Below are 24,693 nucleotides of genomic sequence, written 5' to 3'. Positions count from 1 at the left end.
TCAACGCGGCTGCCTGGGTGTCCAGCGTAGTCGAGTCCAACCAAAGATTAAAATCACCCATCAACAATGTATTAAAGATACAAATTCTGGAGAACAACCATTCAAAGTAAGTCGCATTATTGTTCCTAACCTTGCTAGACAACAGTGCAGCTTGTGTAAAAGTTGGAAATCAGTGGAACTGGAAAAAAAGCAAAGGATATTTGAATCTGAACAAATGTTGTAGCTGTTGCTGATCATGGTTGTCACAGTCTTCTTTTTGAAGTGAGTTACACCACGATTTAAACACTCTTTTCGACATTTTGCCACTCATAAGTATGACCTAGTAGGATTATGATGATTTATTGTTTCTCTGTTTTGCTGTGTGAGGTTTCCTACCTGAAACCAAGATTAACTGGTCACTGGCATAGTGCAGCCCTTTGCTTTTCTTAAGGTTGTTAAGGCAACACTTGGCTCTCCTTCACATGTTGGTAACTACAATGTTATATTTTCCTTGAATCTATAGGTAGCCTTCAAAATGTACTTAGGAGTTACTCCCACCATCACAAACTGGAGCCCAGCAGGGGATGAATTCTCCATGATCCTAGAAAATAATCCCCTTGTAGACTTTGTGGAGCTACCAGATAACCATTCGGCACTTATTTACTCCAACCTTCTTTGTGGGGTGCTTCGGGGAGCATTGGAAATGGTGAGTTTGAAGATGTCTTTGCAAAATCGTGTCCTTTATAAATCTTTTTTTTGTGCATTTTTTTTGCATTTTTCTGATAAGGGATTTCATTCAATTAAATAAAAATGATAATATCTTAGTACATAAACTCTCTCGCTCTCTCTCTCTCTCTCGCTCTCTCTCTCTATATATATATATATATATATATATATATATATATATATATATATATATATATATATATATATATATATATATTCACTGAAAAAAACATAGGTTTCACACCAGTTATAGTTAGGTGGAAATTTTACTCGCATAAAACCATTGAAATTCCCACGTTATAGTTAGTTGGACTCACTATAACTTGCGCGTGCAATGCACTGCTGATGACGTCACATATTACATCACTCATGACATGGTCAGTGACATCACTCATGACATCTCAAATGACATCACTGATGACAACATCCTTGTGACAAAGTGGCAGACCTCCTATCAGCATAAAATAACCTTTGACACACACATTCAAAAATAGAAACTAACATTTTCTTAAAAAAGGAGAAACCAATTACAACTTATTAGGTAATTCCAACATCTACATACACATCCACTCATTCACCAACAGTTCTATATAGTCACTCATGCATGTACTTACTCATCATATGTACTCATACACCTATACATCCTGTTACACACTAATACTCATCCATATAGTTACTCACACACAAATTCACACATGCAAATAAACTATTAAAAAAACATTTACTTGATTATACTGCTATATACACACCACTACACATACTTCTACAGAAACGGAAACATATTTACTCTCTTAAACAATCAATTCTAAAAACACATACTCCCTAACCCACCCATACACACAATCATCCACCCATACAGTCTTGCACACATGCTGTCTTCAAAATACATTCAAATAGTGAGTCACTCATTCATGCATCTGTGCTCTAAGTAATATCCCCCACCGAACCATACAGACACTGATACTGATACTCAAAAAAAAACTAATAACCCATATACACACTCATGTAGCTACTCACCAACCCATGCAGCCACTTATACACAAAGTGAGACACAGATACAGATATTTAAATATTTAAACATTACTCGCTAATATATGTATTCACTAAGATACATTTAATAAGTCAGTTAACCAATCAATTTTACACAAAAAAAATCCATTTAGACATTTATTTACCCATTTATTCTTCCATCAACCTTTAGATATACATATATAAAAAATATTTATTTTTCAGAAAAATACACATTCACTGGATGATGTCATCAGTGATGTCATGTGAGATGTCATCAGTGATGTCATGAGTGATGTCACTGACCATGTCATGAGTGATGTAATATGTGACGTCATCAGCAGTGCATTGCACGCGCAAGTTATAGTGAGTCCAACTAACTATAACGTGGGAATTTCAATGGTTTTATGCGAGTAAAATTTCCACCTAACTATAACTGGTGTGAAACCTATGGTTTTTTCAATGAATATATATATACATATATATATATATATATATATATATATATAATGATAAAATACCCTTGTCATACATTATATAGGACCTTCATCCTCATTCCTTTTCAAGGTCACTGAACTCCTCAGTGTTGAGCAATTTCCTTATAATGTATGACAAGGGTAAGTTTTCATTATATAGATATACAATGATAAAGTACCCGTCTCGTTCCGTGACCTTGTAAAGGAAGGAGGCTGATGGTAGAGTTCTCAAAGAACTCTGAGGGGACTTGTGAATGTCCTTTTAACTTAATACAGATGATATTTTATTCCCTATAATACATAATCACACCATCACCACACACTACTTAAATACTTGGTGTTTTGCTATTTCATGTGAAAGCAATAGTGTGGATGCAGACATAAAGACTAAAAGCAGCATCTACAGCATGAAGATACACGAAAAAGCACTTAGTAATTTGTTGCAAAAAGATATTAGAATTTGTTTAATGTAAGTCAGTTTCAAAAATGTTCTAGCTCAGAATGTGAATAAACATTCAGAAAGTCTATCCTTCCTGTAATGACCTATAGCTTGCAAAAAATAAACATATTTACATAAATGTTTCCTTTTTGCTGAGCAGTAGTCATTTTAGAAAAAATGATTCATTATTTTCATTAATTAAACCCTTGCTACAACTGTAAAAAATTATTACGGCTAAGCAGCTTTGTCATTTTGTTATTACTGGTGAATAGAGACCTCAACTGTAATAAAGGAATTGGAGGCAGGCTTTTATGAGGGATTGCAGACTCCTACGTATTAGAAAGTCAGTTAACTTTTAATACTTCCACATATTTGCTCTTCCATACATATATATATAAATGTGTAATCCATTCATTTGGCAGATATCCAAAAGTCATTGAAGGACTAGCTTTATCATAATGATGTACATTTTTGTTTTGCGTGATATCATTAAATAAATTCAACCTAGCCCCAAGCTACATATGTTACCCCCTCCAAATTGGCCTGTTCAGAGAGCACCTTGTCCAATAATCTACACATGCATAGCGGCTGTCTTTTCACATTCACAAAATGTTGTGTAAAGAATGTTTTTTGCACCCATTACCTTCTGACAGGATTTTGTTTATTAATGCTGGATACTGCATTAAATAAAGTGAATGTTTCAGACATACAGATATTGTCACCCAATATGAGTGTAATTTGTCCCATCACAAATTTCCAAAAATGCTAGTATTCTAGGAAAAGTCTGATTACCCATGTTTATATTTCCTTTCACTGTGTTTGCACATTCAGTAGACATCAGACTTTAGTAATTTTAGGATTTTCATCCTTGTTGTTATCCAATGCAACCTGAAACAAAGTTCTGCTCTTTTGCAATCGAACTTGCATATCTTTCTCGGTCCTGTTTCTAAATATACTACTAACTCAGCAAAGCAATCTGCCTGACACATTTTAAGTAGGTGTAATAGGGTTTCGCCTTAGACCTGAATATAAGAATGAGATTGAACTCCACTTTGTCATCTGAAATATTCTACTTGAAAGTAACCATGCTTTGCTATCTCATACATTTTCCCAACACAGTATCAAAAAGTCTTATAACAATGTTAGTTCTCTGCGGTTTTTCCTCTTATAGTCCAATCCCTGTTAACACCCGGCTTGCTCTGTGACTCCATCTGGCCTGTTATGATTTCTGGATTTGGTCAGAATAGGAGAGGGATGCCTTTTCCTCACAATGCGACCACTCTGGGGGTTCAGGTGAAAGAATTCTTTTTAGTTAACATAAGACTCGGAATCTCCATATTCAATGTTCCTAGCCAGTTGCCCTTTATTACATCTGAAGACAGCAAAAATTATCTTTAAAAGGTGTTGTCGAAATGGTAGAGAAATCCTTTACTGTCAAGTGACATGTAATCCATTTCGTATAAAAGACTGCATAAAGATCCTTCCAGCATTACGTGAAAATCTTGAATTCATAATCAAGAAATCCATTATTATGAATAAATACTCCCCCCCCCCCAAAAAAAAACAACCAAAAATATGGGAGGGAGTGCATGGAATGTGACCACAGGAGTGTAGGGTTGAAGATGGCAGAAGAGTTTGGGGGATCCTTCCCAACCTCCAAATATGAGGAGTAATGGTGATTAAACATAATAAAAATATTTTTTTTAATGTTTAATCTGATGTTCCTTTTCCATCTTGGGGTGAAATGCTACTTTGAATCAAAATATGTGTGGTTTAATTTACGGAGTGGTTTCAACTGGGACAGTCCTCGAGTATGGTTGTGTCCCCTGGTAGAGAATGTCCTCAGATCACTACTATTAGTATTTAGTCAACTGCCTGGAATCAGACGACTGCCTAAGACAATCTAGTCCTGACTTGTGAACTAAGCATATATAGAACCAAATGGATATAGGAAAATACCATTTTATACTTCATCTCAAATTCTTAGCTTCCATTTCCAGCCCCCTGGGCCCCTCTTTGAAGCTTCACCTTTTCGGTGTTTGTGCAGTTTGTGCATATTTGCTCTCAGCCCGTCCTGCAAAAATGTAATAAAGTCATAGAAATTTGGACAGTGTTTCACTCCAAATAAAGTGTTAACACATACTAAAAATAATATTTAAGAACGGCCAACAATACTGATTTTTTTTTAAGGGGGGGGGTATTTCTTTATTGGCATTTCTTTTCAAAATTGATACAGTATCGCCCAAAACAGTGATATATAAATGTGATCGTGGCAACACAAGAAGAAGGTATCAAAACAGAAAATAGTGAAATAAAAAGGGAAAACAAAGGGAAAAAGAACATGCACGCTCAAAACCAAACCAGAGGATTTTGCAAGGATATAGCCCACATGTAGGGGAGGTGGGTCACTGTGATACAAACTCGAGGATAATGCCATCATCAAATATCCTTATTATAACAGTGTCAAGTAAGCATTCAAGAAACATAGAAACAATTCAGGTAGCGGGGGTGGCTCTTGGGTCCCAAAAGTATCAGTTGCAATAGAACAAACAAGGATAAGCAAAGGAAAAGAAACCCATTGGGGGGGGGGGGGGGGGGGGGGGGGGGGGGAGAGGAGCATTAAAGGACATATGTTCGTGGCCACATACGGGCTAATGTCCAACAATACTGCTATCCTTGCTACAAAGTGGCAATCGGTCGCAATCCAGCGCTTTACAAAAGAAATAAAAATGAGAATACAACAGGCAGGTTTCGTATCCTGTTTTTTCTTTCGTGCAAGATAGGCATCAGGCTAATACCGGGTTTTATGTTTGCTTACTGGTGTCCAAAAATTGCATTCATATTTTAAGTTAGTGATGGAGCTGGCTTTTTTTTTGTGTGGGGGTGGGGGATTTATTTTGAACTGGCTTTCCATAAATCCGTGTAAATTACAGAGAGAGACCCTTCTGACCAAAGGAATGAGGTACTCTTCACAAGTTTACAAACAAATTCCCTTTGGAATGAACAAAAGGAACATATACAATGTATCTGTTATCCGAACATATAACACAAAAATAAAACTACAAGATTCAATATGATTACACATCTACCACATCAAATCAAGTTGTACAAAATATTTCTTTATTAAAATCACATAAAAAATCAATGAATTAGTTTAAAAATTACATTGATACATTGCATCTTGTTCATAAAATCACTTCCACAAATATTGCACCATTGCAAAAAACATAAAAATACAAACACATAAGTACGAGAAAACACAATTTCAGACTCCAACGTTAGTCATTTACAAGGACATATCATCTGAATTAGTGAAGAGATGGCCTGGTTGAACTTTTATTTGTACAATACTGAGGCCATATTTCCTTAGAGATTATGTCGTCTAAGTGGCGTCGCCGCGTTTCGATGGATTTAATTAAAATACTCCCATCTTTATCAAGACAAACATATTATAAACGGTTTTCTCTGTTTCTTATTTCCTCAATGTGATTATCCTTCTTTCGCTGTGGATTTTAAATCACCTATACTTTGTAGTTGTTAGCCTTGTCCAATAAATGGGAACAGCTACTCCTTCCACATGTTGCTCCTCATTATGCAGCCTTCGTTCTGCTCAAAAAACCACTGTCGGGAGATTACCATCGACCCCTGATAATCTGAGCTTTTTTCAAACCGTGCGGTTCTCTGATTTTAAAAACAAGTAGAACTACTGTTATCCATCATCTTCATTGTCAATGCTGAAAAACTTACACTCCTGAAAATAAATAGACTGTTTCATGAAAGTACACCAGATTGTACTTCTTTGCTTACAGGAACGTGAACCATGCATACCATATCTGATAGAGACATCTAGCCACAGATTCCTTATCTTAGAATCCTCCCCAGGTGCCAGACTGGATCCGGATATTGTCCCAGCAGTATCTCTGTGCGTCAGTAGAGGGCTTTGAGCGACTCTGTAGCGATGTCTACATCAACTGGGTCCATATAAGCCCTTCCCCATAACATGCTGACGTCCGTTCCTTCTTCTCAACGCCACGAACACTGATCTGCACTGCAGTTCTTGTGATCGTTTTCCAGCCTATTCAACTTTTTTTGTCGACGGAGCAGTGTGCCTTTGTTTACCCTTCAATGTCCTCATGGTTTATGCCTTGTGAGTCTTGTGGACGATAAATGTTCGCCACAGACCCTCACTCGGTTTGCATGTGGTGCCTGAGTGAGCACCATGACTCCGAAGAGTGCGACTCCTGTCGGCCGCTCCGACCGAAAGCACTCTGGTAACATCACATGAAGCTCCTTGCGGCACTAATGTTACAGGCATCAAAGACTTATCGTTGTCCTCTGTCCCCTATGCGGTCCATAGACCGACCGTGCAATATTTCTAGGAGCTGATCCCGCGATTTTCTCTTGACGTCCGTAGGTAATCCTCGGCGGTTAAAATCACGGCACTGGCCACCTTCGTCGCCTACCTCTGGTCCCCGTTCTTCTGTTGATTTGTCGGACGTGAGTCCGCCCGTGTCTCCCAACCTGTCCTGGGGCTGGGTCACTCTTGGGCCCCACAGAGGGGCATGAAGTCATGTCTTGACCCTGCTGGCAGGTTCTCGCCCTGCTTCAGGACAGCCTCTGGTGACTGACGCCTTAGCGATGCCGGTTCACGGCTCCCACCTTTGGTTTCTGGTTTGCCGACTCCAATGTCAGGGAGTCACCTTCTCGGCTTTGACCAGCTTTGGTCACTGCGTTGGATATGGCTTCGATGGAGCTGACTGTGCCAGACTCCTTTTCTGTTTTTTCCTTCTGAGGACCATGGTTGTGGAAGTACTACAGACAGTATGATGTGTCCCCCTCCCATTTCGAACATGATCCCACCTCCTATGCATTCTAGCTGGTTGCTTGACTTGGGTGACGCTAGTGGTTTAGAACCATCTCCAGCTCTCTGTCTCCTCCTGGTTTGGCTACGGAGGCGAGTTCCGCTCTGTTCGACATGCTTAATCGAGCTTTGATCATCCTGAATTTCCAGCTTCCTTCTGTGGAATTGTCAACAGACCCTTTAATTGGCATTCTACGTCCTGTCCTGTCTAAAGGTGAGCCTGTACTTCCCAATATTGACAGTTTTTTCGATATCCTGTTGGGTGCTTGGACTAAACCAGAAACAGGGCTCCCTGTGGATTATTGTTTCTGACAGCCATCGCCCAGCCCCAGGGGTTCATTCCTGTCTCCTTTAACATCCCGCTACTAGGGGCTTTGTGGCTCAGGTTGCTTTAATCACCCAAAATATCAATTTCCCCCCTCCTGTCCCTCCAGGACGAGAGGCCAGTAAATTTGACGCTTGTGGTAGACATGTTTTCTCTTCTTCTAGCTCTGCCCTGCGATCTCTGAACGCTTCTTGTGTCCTCGCCTGCATCTTCCACGCCTTGTGGGACTCAGTGGGACACCTCTTGCCCTCCCCTTCCGGAGGAAGCCTGGAATGCTCTTGTTCCATTGGTTCAAGATGGGCAACAAGCTGCCATACTTAGTATCTGCTGTGGTATGTATACCATTGATTCTGTTGGCCGGGCTATGGCTTCTTTCATAGCTCTGTCAGCGTGCATGGTTGCGTACTTCCAGGTTTTCGGAGGCTGGGCAAACTACTTTAATTAAAAGGCCTTTTGATGGCACCTAACTTTTTGGTGTGCATGCCTGCTTAGCTTTCCGCCAGGTCAAAGATAGTCATGATGGTGCGGAATCTTAATTCTGTTGTACTGGGATTGTCGGGACAAATTATTTCCCCTTATTTCAGATCTTATCAGCCTTCATAGGGTGAAGTACTACTCTCCCTTCTAGTATTACACCTGGTGTGGTGTTCCTGCGTGCTGCAAGTGCTTTTCTTCTAATATTCTGTCAGTGACTGTCCAGGGAAGACCTGATTTGTTTGCTTTGTTCACTCTAAGTTGGCAGGGTATGCCCACACGTGAGTCCCTTGCTCACTTTGCCACTGGATTCAAGCTAGTTTGGCTTATGAGGGGTGTTACCCGAACGCAGTCCCAGGGTGCTTGTTTTTGGTCCAGGGAAGACCTGGCTTGGCTGTTCGGTCTGAACTGTTCTCTTGAGTGACAGGGTCAAGACTTATTTGCACACTGCTGGGTCTGAACTGGGGTGGCGAAGTGAGCTAAAGAACGATGATGGATTCAACCCAGATCTGTGACTTGGGTGAATGTGTGAAAGGTTTCGGCATGCAGTCCATCATCCGCCTGTGTTAGACTTCATTTCCAGCCCTCTGGAACATATCTTACTTTGCGGTCTTGTGGGGGCCTGTTCTTGCAGCTTCCTTTTGCCACTTAATTCTTTTCTACCATAGTACTTACTCTGGTGGGTATTCTGTTACTATGTGCGGATGCACTATACCCTTGTTCCCTGTTTTTCGGGGAACTTATTTTGTATGTCGTAGGGGCATCTTGTGAGGTATCTGTACACTTTGTATCCCTAATAGGGACGTCAACTTGATTTTTTTCTCTTCTCCTTATGTCCATATGGGCAATAACTGTACCATAGGCAGGCAGACTCTTGGGCTGGGTACCTTTTTTCTTGTGCAAGCCCTTTTTCTACTTTATTGTGCCCCTGCTGCTGTTAATCTTCAGCGGTTTGGTATTCTTTGTATCTGTTTCTACCCTTTTGGTGTTCTTACCTATCTAATTAGGTCACAGCCACTACTGTTGCATCCTGCTGGGGTGTTTTATACATCTCAATCATCGCACCCCTGGGGTGGCTGTTGCCTCTGCTGTTCTTTTCAGTTCTGTTCCCCTGGACCGAGTCCCTTTGGTTGTTGTATCCATGTCTTGGTATTCTTCTTTCACAGGAGGCTGGGTTCTCCTTTCTTCCCAGTGTCTTCTTTCCTCCTCATAGGTGGAGATACTCTTCTCTTCCTTACAGTTCTGTATGCCATTCCCGCCTTTGTGGCGTTGTTTTTCCATGTGGTGGACTGCTCTCCTTCCGTTCTCCCTTGTGAGAGGTTTTGTTACCCCAACTAAAAAAAGAAAGGGGGGGGGTATTTCATTACTTTTTCCTGGGCACAGCCTATCTTCTATCCAGCTACATTATTTCTGCTGCTTATGCACTCTCCTCCAATGTTGGGGCTTTCCCCCCTCCTGGGGTTTATTCCCCTTATACTCTGTAATGTCGGTTTTCATAAAGAGATTTGGTTTAGTTTATTACCTATTTCTCAAGTTTCCATGGAACGTTGGTCAGGTTTCTCACCTTTTTCTAAAGCCTCCGTGGAATGGACAATGTGTGATTGTCTACATCAACTATGTGTAGCACTTAGAGTCCGCCACCCGTTTTGTTTCACCTTGCCTATTTGTTTCCCTCACCCTCTTCCTCCTTTTTCTCCTCTTTCTTCTTCTCCATCTCCTTCTTCTCCTACTTTTCTCCCACCACCACCTGCTATTTCTTCTTTTTTTACCCGTTACCACCTGCTGGCACCGTTCCTCAGTCGGTGGCAGTGATTCTTGGATAGTTGCCCTTGTTTTTCTGTAGTGGGCAATGCCCTCCACTTCCTAGTCTTAAGTGGCATTGCGTTGCTGTTTTCCAGCTTTGTCTTTCTGTCTCCACCTCAGTTACTGTTGTAACTTCTTTATGATGACGGTAGGACGTATTATCTCTGTCTGCCCTTGATTACCTCTATTCTTGGAGTACCCTTCGTTCCTCCTTTTCTCGTCCTCCCGCTCACTGGTGGAGAACTTGGCTTACTTTTGATGGAGTGGATATTCATTCACTTACCCTGTATGATTTGTGTGTCTATGAAAATGTGTGTTTTTTCTACGCACATTTAGCCTTGTATGCATTTATCTTTGGCTGTATATGTCTCTGCATGTATATACATAGCTCTTGAATGGATCTCTTTTAGATCTTTTACTTTTGGTACGTTTATGTGTGTGCTGTGCACATAAAAGTCACCTGGCTTTTTATAAGTTGGACGTTGCTGCATTTTACCTACACCCTTGGTGACCTGGTTCAGCTTTCTTGGTTGTGCTCATCTGTTTCCTTCCTTCTCATCAGTGAGCATTACCGTTACATTAATCCGAAGGATGCCTTCTATTCCTTCAAGGTTCTCAATGTTAGACCGGTTTCTTTACTGTTCTTGTTTCTTAGCCATGCTTTTCAGCATTCATTGTTCTTTCTCTTTTCTCCATCATTCTATCATTGGAGATTTAATTTTTTTTAAATCCGTTTTTCAGGATGGGTTGGAAGCCCCGCCCCTATTTTTCTATGGCTGGCGTCATAATCCATGGTAAACGCTGCCTTCCGATGGAGAATGAGGATTCTTAGTCCCTCCTTGTTACCGCCCTGTCTCCTTTTGGGACCGCCCATCAGGACTGGATCTTTTACTTGCAGTGTTATACTGTCTCCTTCAATTAGTCTATAAGCACGCCGGAGGAGATCGAGCGGTACCTCATGGCCATGAGGTCCCTCCCTTCTCCGCCGGGTCCCGTGGCGCCTCCTGGCCCAACGACCCCGGCTGGAGGCCCTAGCGGGTCGGGTGCTTCGGCCCCGACGCCGTCGGGTGCTTCGGCCCCGGCGACTTCGGTCCCGGCGCCGCAGGACCTCACCGGATCCGCTTCCGGGTCGTCGCCGGACGACCTCACCAATGCCGGCCCCGCGGGTGTCGCCCCCGGCGCCCACTGTGGACGCCGTCCCAAATCTTCCCTTCGGTCCGACTCTAGACGGCCTTTGGAGATTCTTATTTCCATGAGGAGGCCCCGTCTGTTGACCCTGTTCTACAGGAGACCGGTGACGAGGGTGATTGGGAGGGGTATGCGCACCCTCTGGCACGGGAGTGCCAGTCTCAAGAGGACTGGACATATGAGCTTGGGGAGGCCAGTGGTATTGACGCTACGCCAGACACTGGATTTGTCTCCCCTCCCACCGTGGGTACGGAGGAGGGGGCTGCTTACAGTGTAGTGTTGACGAGGGCGGCCAAGGCCTTAAACCTTGAGCTCCCCGTCGTGGCTGTGAGGACTAACCTCCTCACTGAGGTCCTTAAACCGCAGGCAAGCTCCAGTGAGCCTCTGCTGCCGTTTAATGAGGCCTTGTGTGACGTTCTTGTGGGCACCTGGTCCAAGCCCGCCACAGGTCCGCCTGTGGATAGGAACGAGGTCAGACGCTACCGCCCGGCCCCGGGTGACCCTTGCTTTTTGTCCACCCATCCCACCCCCGAGAGCCTGGTCATCCAGGCCTCTACTTCCCAGACCGCATTCCTGACGGCTCCGCCCGATCGGGAATCCAAGAGGTACGAACAGTTCGGGAAGAAGGTGTTCTCGTCCCTGAGTTTGGGACTGCGGTCTGTCAATACTGCATGCCTCTTGGGCTGCTACACCCACACCCTGTGGGACACGGTCGCGGACGTGCTGCCACAATGTCCGGAGGAGGTCCAGGCTAAACTCGCCCAAGCCCTTGCGGAGGGTTGAGATGCAGCGCGATATTCCATCCGGTGTGGGCTGGATACCACGGACTCACTGGGCAGGGCGATGGCAACGACGGTGGCGGTTCGACGCCACGTCTGGTTGAGGACCGCCAACTTTTCGGACGATGTCCTGGCCACTCTTCTGGACATGCCGTTTGATGGCCGTCGCCTCTTTGGCGACAAGGCAGACCATGCGCTTGAGCGTTTTAATGACTCCAGGGCTACGGGCAAGTCCTTGGGCCTCTCGGCCACACGCCATCAATCCGGTGCCTTTCGCTCCTTTCGTGGCCACGGAAGGGGCGCTCCCACATGTGCCGCCAGCCACGCACCACAGAATGTTCAACAGCGCAGTGGCGGCCGTGGAAACCGCCATAGTGGCGGTCGGGGACCACGACGAGGCCAGTCCACACCTCCCCCCGCAGCACCTGCCTCAAAACCTTCCTAGTCCGTGTTTTCAGGCCCATGTGACGCTAGTGGGTGGCAGGGTTCGCCATCACCTCTTCCACTGGCGCACTGTCACGTCGGACAGGTGGGTGCTGCAAATCGTCCGAAGGGGCTACTCCCTCCCCTTCGAGGCGACCCCTCCAGCCATGCCACCGCAATTCCACCGCGTGTCGGGGGATCACTTGCAACTTCTGCAAAGGAAGTCAAGGCCCTCTTGGCCAAGGGGGCCATCGAGCGCGTTCCTGGGCCAGAAGTAGGGTGTGGTTGTTACTCCCACTACTTTCTGGTACCCAAGAAGGGCAAAGGGGGCCTACGCCCTATCTTGGACCTACGGAACGTCAACGGCTTCCTCCGGAAGGAGAAGTTCAAGATGCTGACTTTGGCTCAGGTCTTAGCTGCCCTGGACCCCGGAGACTGGATGGTAGCGTTGGACTTGCAGGACGCTTATTTTCACATCCCCGTCCTGCCGGCCCACCGGCGTTCCCTGCGGTTCACAGTAGGCCACGAGCACTTTCAGTTTACCGTGCTCCCCTTCGTCCTTACCAGCGCCCCACGGGTGTTCACGAAGGTGATGGCGGTGGTCGCAGCTTATCTGCGCAGGTTAGGTGTGTCTGTCTTCCCCTACCTCGATGGTTGGTTGTTGAAGGCGGGCTCGCCCCAGACAGTCGTCAGCCACCTCCAGACTACGGCCGACCTCCTGCACTTGCTAGGGTTCTCCATCAACGTGCCCAAGTCACACCTGTGTCCCTCTCAGAAGCTCCTCTTCATCGGAGCGGTTCTAGACTCGGTGCAGTTTCGGGTTTATCCTCCCGAACAGCGGGTTCGGGATATTCAGGCTCTGATTCCGATCTTACAGCCTTTATCCCGAGTCTCGGTCAGGTTGACGCTGCGGCTTCTGGGGCTGATGGCCTCCTGCATCCTTCTGGTGCATCACGCCCGGTGGCGGATGCGGGCTCTGCAGTGGGACCTGAAGTTTCAGTGGGCCCAGCATCAGGGCAACTTTTCCGATCACGTCTTGATCTCGGAGGGCACTGCAAGACAGTTGCAGTGGTTGCTCACGGACCGCGATTGGGTCAGTGGCAGATACCTCTCCTTACCCCACCCGGAGCACGTGGTTGTGAGGGACGCGTCCCTCCAGCGCTGGGGTGGCCACATGGGAGAGGCGGAGATCAGAGGCCTCTGGTCTCCGGCGGAGTCCCGGCTCCATATCAACCTTTTGGAGCTGCGGGCGATCGGTCTAGCACTGAAGCCATTCCTCCCCTCTGTCCGGGGGAGTGTAGTGCAGGTGTTCACGGACAACACCTCCTCCATGTGGTACTGCAACAAACAGTGCGGGGTGGGGTCGTGGACCCTATGCCAGGAGGCTCTGCGCCTCTGGCAGTGGCTGAAACATCAGGGCGTGACCCTGGTGGTTCAACACCTGGCAGGTTCTCTGAATGCCAGGGCGGACAAACTCAGCCGTCGGTGCACGAATGGCGTCTGAACTCAGACGTTGCTAGAAGAGGGCAACCCAATACTCCCCAAGGAACTGGGTAATTAACATTCATAGAGAAATTGCACCTTGAGGTATTATTTTATATCATTAAATCTTTTTTCTTGTCATATATATGTACATTAGCTCCAACAAACATCAGAAAACGTGGTATTTTCCAATATGAACTTTTATATCATATCTGTAATCCATATATTTATTTAGATTCTTTATATTCTTTATACATGAGGCAACATGAAAACACTACTACATTCAATAAATTCCTAGTAGTGTGTTACACCGTTGGTATAATATGTACAAACCATATATACACATAGAATGCTACTGAAAATACAGTCAGCTCAGTCCATCAATCTCTTTTTTATAAATCCTGTTGTTGGTGATTCCTAACCCAAAACGGTGCCTGGGCGTCGACGTTTCGGTCTCTACTGTACAAATCACACCAAGACCATCATCAGGACTACTGTTGCACAAACCATCTACAAAAAATAATATATATACAATATATACAGTCAGTCTCATAGTATCCACATTCCAATGTCCAATATATACAATCGTCTGCTGACATTAAACCATCACCTCACCCGGTGTGACAGAATATATAGAAACCACTGCCTGACTTCATACTCACTGAACATGTATATTCTCTCCAAAAATATTCTCTGAAGTATTCAGATTCCACTGTGGTATTACCACTATTGTAAATTTAGTCCAACTCTCGCCCTAAAAACGGTGTAATGAAAACATAAAACAACCAATCAATAGAACCACAGGCCACCCTTATTCTACTTGTATGGCATCCACCTCGGCTCCCTGTTTACCTTGAATTCAATCCTCAGAGCGTACTTCAAAAACGCGAGTCCAAAATTCGACTCCGTGTGCAAAACAAGTGTTACCTAGAAGACACAAGCAAGGGGGGGCTACCGTCACACTCCCAGTTACCTAGAAGACACAAGCAAGGGGGGGCTACCGTCACACTCCCAGTTATCTTCTAGCAACTGTATTGGCGCAGACAAGTTCTGCAAGGGCCTTTCTTTGAAAGTGGTTGTATCATATATTTGGGTTTGTCTGCTTGCACTGTTTTCTTTTCTTCAAATATGTGTATGTAAAAAATTTTTTGTAAATATTTTTGTATGATTGCAGTAATTAATATTGTATTTGATTGTGTTCTGTATACGAAATCTGAACATCTATAATTGTAAATGTCAGAACAAGAGACTCTCACCTACAGTGATGAGTACATTGCCAAAATAGCGAGCGGACCATCCCTACTAGGACCTCAGAATACCACTAGTACACACAACATACAACAGACCACAATTCGTAACAATTTAGAAAGACTGCGGAAGAAACTAATTAGAACAGAGTTACACGCAAAATTTCTTACGGATTGCTTGAATAATAATATCATTCCTGTGGGTTTGCAGGTACGGAATATTCCGGCAATATTTACGGAAGACGAAGATTTCAAATTGGGTTTTAGTTTTGTATCCAACAAGTGCTCGCGCAGTTGGATGGTGCTGGGAATTGAAACTGCGCTGAAGCACATTGATAAACTCAAACAAGAAATAACAGATTTGGAAAAACGAGTTAGGGAAGACCAAACGGTTACTGATGCTGAGGAGTTCCTAAAGAAATTAGAGTTGCAAATAGCCGATTTCTTAAAAAATAACATTTTAAAAAAAACAGAGAAATTGCAAAAAGATTTAAAATACTATTCAAAGGAACGTACCTATCCGTACCTCAAGAAAGAGTTCTTTCAACAAGGTCAGACACATTGGGCTCCTAAACAATTAACATTTTCGGATACTGCTTCGTCGAATTCAGACGATAGCACTAACCGAGCAGGGGGTTCTAACCAAGGCTACAATAGAGGACAAGGTCGAGGCCGTTTTTTAGGGAGGGGCCAGACACCACCACGGGGACGAGCACGGGGAGGACGCAGGGGTCAATACAGGAATCAATACACCCCGGGGTTCCGGCAAACCAGGAACAATTATTACGAGTGGTGAGAGAGATGGATACAACTATGGCAGATGAGGTTAAGAATCCTTTGCTGGAGGTAGTGCCTATTTTTAATCTCTCTAGTCATGAACTTACGAGACAAGAATTGGAACTCTTGAGCCATGGTTTATCATATGTGCCCACCAATAGGAATGACCACTTTACAACACAGATGGAAATACACAGGTTTTTCCGTACGTTACGCTTGAAACATTTCTTTAGCAAGTCTTTGACTATTAATGAATCCAATAATGTGACGGGTCTACGGTGTCCTTCAACGTTTTACCCTTCGAACAACTTAATGCCTAAAGAGCTACTAACATTTGAAAATACAGTTCTAGTTGAGTTGGATCAACTATTCAATAATAAGAGGAGGTTTGTAAAGTATAACTTCAGTAGGGAACAACATGAGACACTACAGGCATTGTCTAAACGTGATGACATCTATATAAAACCCGCTGATAAAGGGGGCAGCATAATAGTACAGGACAAGGCAGATTATGAGAGGGAGGCTTTACGCCAACTAAATAATGACCTACATTACACCAAACTAAGAGGAGATCCCACAGAAATGATAAGGAAGGAAATACTGGCTACAAGTAAAGAGGGCCTGGAGGGAATGTGGCTAAGCCAGAAAGAATTTGAATATCTAAACAAGAATGAGTTCACTATCCCGGCATTCTACACACTCCCCAAAATTCATAAGAACTCTACACACCCCCCAGGAAGACCCATTGTGGCAGGGTGTGGGTCGATTCTGCAACCTCTGGCGGAGTATGTGGACCATTTTATAAAACCCTTTGTGCCACTGACTAAATCTTACACCAAAGATAGTATCAGTGTAATAAATGCCCTGGAAGGAATGCCATTTGATCCGGACAAGAATATCCTAGTTACCATGGATATTGAGAGTTTATACTCTAATATCCCTCAGAATGAGGCTTTAAAAGTTCTTGAGAAAGTGCTAGAAACCCAGACACGTCCCACACCGGTTCCAGTGGAATTTGTCATTAAATGTGCCAAAATAGCCCTTGAACGTAATTACTTTTTATTTAAGGAAGATTTCTTTGGCCAACGTAAAGGTGTGGCGATGGGGGCAATTTTTGCCCCGGACATAGCGAATCTACACGTGGCAGATTTTGAGGATAAAATTATCCATAATAACAATCCCTTCGAGACTCATATCAAGCGATACCTAAGATATATTGACGATGTGTGTTTGATTTGGGAAGGCTCTGAGGATCACCTATTATCATTTCATGCTTGGCTCAATGAACAAAACAACAACTTACAATTTACGATTGAGTATAGCAATGAGCGGATAAATTTCCTAGACTTACAACTAATTAATGACAACGGTAATCTAGTGGTCAATCTGTACACGAAGCCTACATCTCGCAACACTTTGTTGAAATACTCTAGTCACCACCCCAGGAATTTAAGGGACAATCTCCCCTTTGGCCAATTTTTAAGAATTAAACGTAATTGTACACGAAAAGAGGATTATTTCAGAGAAGCTAAAATCCTCCAATTGAAATTAGGCGCCAGAGAGTATCCACACAGAATGGTGAAAAGGGCCCTTAAACGGGCTTGGTATTATGACCGTGGGGCACTATTGACTGAGAACACAGCCAAAGAGAAGGCTGAAAATACAATAGCGTGTGTCACTACCTTTGGGACAGAGTCTAGCCAAATCAAAAGAATTATATCCAAGAACTGGCATCTAATACAGAAATTGGAACCACAGTTGAGCTTTCCCCGTTTCGCTTTTAAAAGAGGCAGAAATTTACGAGATCAGTTGGTCAAAACATACAGGGAACCATGTGTGAACACTATTCAGAACCAATGGGGTTTGGCCCCCATTGTGGGACATTACCCTTGTGGTCAATGCGCTGTATGTGATACTACTGCCAGGACAAAATCCTGTACTCTGAATGGCAAACAAGTAATGCTGCAACATCATTCAAATTGTATGACTAAGAACGTCATTTACTGTATCGAATGCCCGTGTGGCCTGATGTATATTGGTAAGACCACACAGGAAATTAGGAAGAGAATATCACAACACCAATCGCGAATTAGGTGTAAGGTACTGACGGCACCACTAGTAGAGCATTACATTCAGAAGTCACATGGTCCAAAAGACATGAAGTGGTTTGTGCTGGAAGTGGTAAAGGGTTCAAAAAGAAGGACCAATGTGGACCGTCTGCTGACATTAAAAGAGAACAAATGGATATGGATGAGTAGAACAGTGGAACATGGGCTGAATCAATTTGTGGAATGGCACAGTCTTGCAACCCTTTGAGTCTCAGCTGTGTTGCTGACGCATGTGATGTTATCTAGATCAGTGATCTGTACAAAGTGGTTAATAGTGGTCCCTCTAGGTGAGGAACGCTTGCCTATAAGCATATAAATAGCAGAGCATTTTTGTATGTTTTTATTAATTGTAGTTTTATTATTGGTGGGGTGATGGAACTCTTGATATATAGAAAAAGGTAGGAATCAGTAAGAAACATTGCACTCTCTAAAATGGCCACTGCTGTTTCTAGCGTTTTGAGAACGTATGCGCATGCGCGCACTTCACGGAAAGATTGTTAGTCGAGCCTGCGCGTTTGTAACCAGACGCGAAGTGAAACTGACGAGGATGGGTCCCGTCGTGTGTGGTGCATATGAGTGAGTACAAGCGCTGTTTTCAAGCCACCTTTAAGCTAACAGGAGAAGCTCAGAGTAAGCGAACTGGGAGTGTGACGGTAGCCCCCCCTTGCTTGTGTCTTCTAGGTAACACTTGTTTTGCACACGGAGTCGAATTTTGGACTCGCGTTTTTGAAGTACGCTCTGAGGATTGAATTCAAGGTAAACAGGGAGCCGAGGTGGATGCCATACAAGTAGAATAAGGGTGGCCTGTGGTTCTATTGATTGGTTGTTTTATGTTTTCATTACACCGTTTTTAGGGCGAGAGTTGGACTAAATTTACAATAGTGGTAATACCACAGTGGAATCTGAATACTTCAGAGAATATTTTTGGAGAGAATATACATGTTCAGTGAGTATGAAGTCAGGCAGTGGTTTCTATATATTCTGTCACACCGGGTGAGGTGATGGTTTAATGTCAGCAGACGATTGTATATATTGGACATTGGAATGTGGATACTATGAGACTGACTGTATATATTGTATATATATTATTTTTTGTAGATGGTTTGTGCAACAGTAGTCCTGATGATGGTCTTGGTGTGATTTGTACAGTAGAGACCGAAACGTCGACGCCCAGGCACCGTTTTGGGTTAGGAATCACCAACAACAGGATTTATAAAAAAGAGATTGATGGACTGAGCTGACTGTATTTTCAGTAGCATTCTATGTGTATATATGGTTTGTACATATTATACCAACGGTGTAACACACTACTAGGAATTTATTGAATGTAGTAGTGTTTTCATGTTGCCTCATGTATAAAGAATATAAAGAATCTAAATAAATATATGGATTACAGATATGATATAAAAGTTCATATTGGAAAATACCACGTTTTCTGATGTTTGTTGGAGCTAATGTACATATATATGACAAGAAAATAGATTTAATGATATAAAATAATACCTCAAGGTGCAATTTCTCTATGAATGAACTCAGACGTGGCGCAAGGCCTCTTTCAGCAGTGGGGAGAGCCTTGGTTAGATCTATTCGCCACAGAAGAGAACACGCAATGTCATCAGTTCTGCGCGTTGGAATTTCCAAGGCGGCACTCGCTCGGAGACGCTTTTCGTCGCGAGTGGAGTTGCGGTCTATTGTACGCCTTTCCGCCTGTACCACTTCTGCCCAGAGTGCTGAAGAAGATTAGGCGCGACCGGGCCCAGGTTATCCTTGTGGCTCCGGACTGGGCACGAAGATACTGGTATCCCGAGCTACTCAGCATGTCAGTCGATCCCCCGATTCTTCTGCCTCTTCGGGAGGACCTTCTGTCGCAGCAGCAGGGGACGGTCCTCCACCCGAACCTGTCCAGTCTCCACCTACAAGCTTGGAGATTGAGCGGCGGCAGTTGAGTCCATTTGACTTGCCTCCTGAAGTCTGTAATGTCATTCTGGCAGCCAGGCGTCCCTCCACAAAGTCGGTATACGCCTGCAGGTGGAACAGATTTGTAGCATGGTGCACAGCAAAGGCTGTGGACCCTCTCTCAGCACCCCTTTCTGAGGTTCTCCTCTTCCTTCTTTCTCTTGCCCAGCAGGGCTCTGCTCTGGGCACTGTCAAGGGGTACCTTTCTGCCCTTTCCGCCTTCTTAAGGCTACCTGATCAGCCTTCTTTGTTCAAGTCCCCTATTGTAAATAGGTTTTTGAAGGGCATCACACACATGTTCCCTTCTGTTCCTTTCGTGATGCCTCAGTGGGACTTGAACCTTGTTCTTACTTACCTAATGTGTGCTCCATTTGAGCCGCTCCATAACTGTCCTCTCCGTCTTCTTACTTTGAAGACTGCTTTCCTGGTTGCCATCACCTCTGCCAAGAGAGTGAGTGAGCTCCAGGCTCTTTCTTCCACACCTCCTTTCCTCTCTGTTCATCCGGACAAGGTTGTGTTGCGGACAAGACCTTCTTTCCTGTCCAAGGTTGTCACGGCCTTCCACATCGGGCAGTCCATTACTATGCCCACCTTCTTTCCGCCTCCGCATCCCTCGAAAGAGGAAGAGAGGCTCCACCGTCTGGACCCAAAACGTGCGCTCTCTTTCTATCTGGATCGCACACGCCAGTTCCGGGTGGATGACCAACTCTTTGTTGGTTACGTGGGCGCTAAGAAGGGAAAGGCGGTGCACAAGCGGACCATCTCCCAGGGGATCATCTTGTGTATCCAGGCATGTTACTCTTTCGCTAAGAAGGAGCCCCCTGTTGGATTGAGGGCTCATTCCACTCGGGCCACGGCAACTACCACTGCCCTGGGCCGGGGAGTGCCCTTGCAGGACATTTGCCAGGCAGCTACGTGGGCCCCGCTGCACACGTTTGCAAGACACTACTGCCTGGACAGCCAAGTCCGGAGGGATGGCTTCTTTGGCCGTTCTGTCCTCCAGGACTTTCTGGTGTGATTATTGGTTCGCAGACCTACCACCGGGGTTGGTATTGCTGGGGTATCTATTCTAAGGTAAGGAATCTATCACTAACGTGTCTCTTTCAGATGCACAAGTTACTACTTGTGTAACGATATATCTGTAAGAGACATTAGTTAGTGATAGATTCCTTACCGACCCACCCATCCTCCCCGTTGTGCGAACCGATATCTAGGGTTAAGGTCATCCCCTTTCAGGGCCCTAGTTTCATGGCCCCAGTGTTGGTTTTATCATGGCTCTGCGTATCTGGCACGGAAAAGCTGTGTATCAAAACTGACGTCAGCGCACATGGGCGGCGTCTAAGTACTCCGACATCATTCCGGCGCTAACGACGCCGACGACTGACGCGGAGCCGCGGACGACGCCTGCCGGCGCGCAGCGGTATTGCTACACAAAATTTTCTGGATCCAGTCTGACGCCTGGGGATATTCTAAGGTAAGGAATCTATCACTAACTAATGTCTCTTACAGATATATATCGTTACACAAGTAGTCACTTGTGCTTCGGGGTGGGAGCTGGAAGTTTGAGGGGATAGGAGAAAAGGGGGCTGATTTGAGAAGTCCACCGCGTCTGATGGCATGTAGGACTTGTCTTCAGCTTATGCGAGTACTGGGAATTGACTTCCACATTGGGAATTCATTTCAAGTATCAACATAACTCATGTCCGTGACACACCAAGAGTTTGCCCGTAGCACATGGTGTACATTTAAAAAGTTTCTGTGTCCGGGAACATTATGGTTCTGTAGCTTGTCTCCCAGCATTGTCATAGCCAATAAGTCTCGCCTTGGGGACCTTATAAGTGTTTAGCCATGTAGCGGTTGATGTTGTTGCACCAAGGCTATTGTCCTGCATAACTAAATACTTATACGGTCCCAAAAGCGAGACATATTGGCTATGCTTGTTTTTTTAAGCTATACCTGTGTTGCACTACCTTTATGCTTGCCTCCTGAAACTTGACATGGCACAGGCAGGTGCCCAGTCTATGCGACGTATCACCTTGACGTCCAAGCAAGCCACCAATGGTATTCAGGGCCACTTAAGTTCTATTTTCTTGTTTCTCTCTATTGTCAAAGGTAATGTTTACTCATGCTGTGTCACATGTCATGTTTGGTCATGCTCTGTCATTTTCAGCTTACAGTGTTAACGAATTATGCTCGCACACTGTTGTCATATGTGATATTTGCCATTTGGAATGTTAACTCGTGTTGTGTTTTCATTTAGAAAGTTTGCTGGCGCTCTCTCGTCATATGTAATTTTTGGTCCTGCTCAGTCGTCATATGTAATGTTTGTTCTCAGTCATATTTGCTCACTCTCTTTTGTCTTCTATAATATTTTCTTGCACTGTCTTTATTGCTCAGTATCGTCATATGTAATGTTTACTCGTGGTGTGTTTTCGTATATAATGTTTGCTCGTGCCCTGTCATGTGTAGTCTCGCTCACGCTATATTGTGATATGTTTACTTATTGTGTTGTCATTCTTGTCTTCACTCTGTTGTGAGAAGTTTGCTCGCACTATGTCGTCAATCGTTTCCATATCAATCGTTTCCATATCTTAGTTGTCAGCTCACATATTAATCACCTTCTTAAATCGCTAACATTTTGAAGCAGACCTTCTCTGAAACCTTCAACTCTTACAACCAGGTGCTAGCACTAAATTCTTGCCTTTCACCCGTAAGTCCAGACAGCCTAGGCCCAGCCCCAGACCACCCCACACATCTGCAGCTTAATGATCCACCTTTGTACACCAATACACTGTTTAGAACCGGAAATGGATCCTTGCTCCTATCACAGTGGTGTATTTGTTCAAATTCAGTTAATGCCTGCCAATCAGGGTCGAGTTCATCCATTTAGAACTTTCAGGGCAGACAAACCTGGTTGCCTTATATGGTAAAGGGGCCATCCAGTTAATGTCACACTAGGTCTGAAACCCAAGTAGACATCTCAAAACAAATGAACTTTATGGAATGTAAGTTGTTAGTGATTGTTAGTGATGCAGGATTGGATTAAGAGAATTTAAATTTTCTCTACACTGAATGGGCCCTAGATGGCACAAAGCCCCTAAATGGGCTTTTTAAAATTCAGCACATCATTGTTTTTAGCATGCGAAGGTGGCGTCATGCCCATGAAAGTCATGACCTAAGTCCCTAGAAGTGAACAGGCCTTTTATACGTTCTGATCCCTCTGTAGATACATCAGGCACACTTTAACCCCTTGCATGTGTTTCTCGTGGGGAGAGGGGTCTGAGTGCCAGAGTGCCTCATGGATGTTAAGTCAGGAAAACAGAAATCTATGCTGTACTCCAGACCAAGTGAACTGCTGGGCAGCCTCCATGCATTCAGCTGGACGAGGACATACACCCGAGAAAGGAGGCCCTTTGATTGCCTCCATCGGGTAGAAGGCTATGGCCTTTGTGGAGCACATCAGGAACTGCTACCTTATCTGGTGCCTGCAGGGCATACTTTGAAAATGAGTGAGTCTGACAGGAAAAATATAAATGTTGGTGCATTCTGGGATGATTCGAGCTCAGGACCTTTGGTTGGTCACATACTTTGCTCCTTGACCGCTGCCTCAGGCTGCTACAACCTCCTCTGCATCTGAAAAATCCACCCCACACCTTTCCCTTCACTCTTTAAAGACCAGCTTAGGGCACACAAGATCAGCAGTCTTAATTATTGCAATATTCTCCTCTTTAACGCCCCTCCCAATTTCATTGCTGCTTCCATCCCCAGAAAAAGGTGCGCCGGTTTGTCACAGGCATCCTGCACAACATTTCATGGTTATTCTATTGAGAGCAAGCAGGCTGATCCTGATCTAATTTCCTCATTCTTTCACGGCCTCACCCCTCCATACCATGTATTGACAATTTCCTAGTAACAACAGATTACTTTGACTGTCTCCACCACCCGTAGATCATCTCCCGGGTTATCGAAATGGCAGCGGCAGGTGATGGTGCTCTTAGTTAGTGTTTATAGCTCAGTTCATATATAACTCTCTCTTCACACTTTGTGTCTGTGTAATATACAACAATTACACATCTTCTTCACTGCACTATTTATCACTACTTTGAAGATGTTACAGGCCGTTCTCTTCCTCTATATTTACAATCTAACAATCCGTTGATAAGGCCATTTATTGCAATGCAATAGGTCTTGCATTTGCGAGAGTTTAAGATATTAGTATTGTAAGATATACTATAGTAAGAGGAGGTCAAAATGGCCCCATAGGAGAGAAAGCGCAGGAGACCCCTTAGGTCCAATGTGTCGTACGACGTGGTCTCCGCCTCTGTGCCTAGGTCTATGCCCCTCCACTCCTCGCCGGATCTTGTCTCTATCAGATAAGGCGTCACTGAATTGAGGAAAAGTTCCGTATGGCACATGATTAGGTACTCTTGTCCCCTTTTTCCTCTCTTCTCTCCTGTTGCCTGCATTTCTCTCTGTTTTGTATCTATTTTGCCACTAGCGCCATGAAACTGTTGGGTGTAAGTGCGCTCTATAAGAATTTTTAACATAACATAACAGGAAGTTGCCCTTTTAGTGGAGTGTAGTGGGAAAATATATACATTTTCCTAAGCCTCCAGTACTTTTAAACCCCTATAGTTTCCAC

The 24,693-nt window shown here is 44.3% G+C and overlaps 1 protein-coding gene across 1 annotated transcript in view; it reads left to right on the top strand.

Moving 5' to 3' along the window:
* TRAPPC3 (trafficking protein particle complex subunit 3) overlaps window positions 1-24,693 on the top strand; it is a 99,675-nt gene that overhangs the window by 71,964 nt on the left and 3,018 nt on the right. Inside the window, exon 4 of the mRNA XM_078681179.1 lies at window positions 503-685. Within this exon, the coding sequence (XP_078537305.1) occupies window positions 503-685 (183 nt within the window). The remainder of the gene's footprint in view (window positions 1-502; window positions 686-24,693) is intronic.

This window comes from Lissotriton helveticus, chromosome 3_1 (genome assembly GCF_964261635.1).
Source record: "Lissotriton helveticus chromosome 3_1, aLisHel1.1, whole genome shotgun sequence".
In the NCBI taxonomy this organism is placed as follows: Eukaryota; Metazoa; Chordata; class Amphibia; order Caudata; family Salamandridae; genus Lissotriton; species Lissotriton helveticus.
This window is presented reverse-complemented; position numbering and strand designations above follow the sequence as displayed.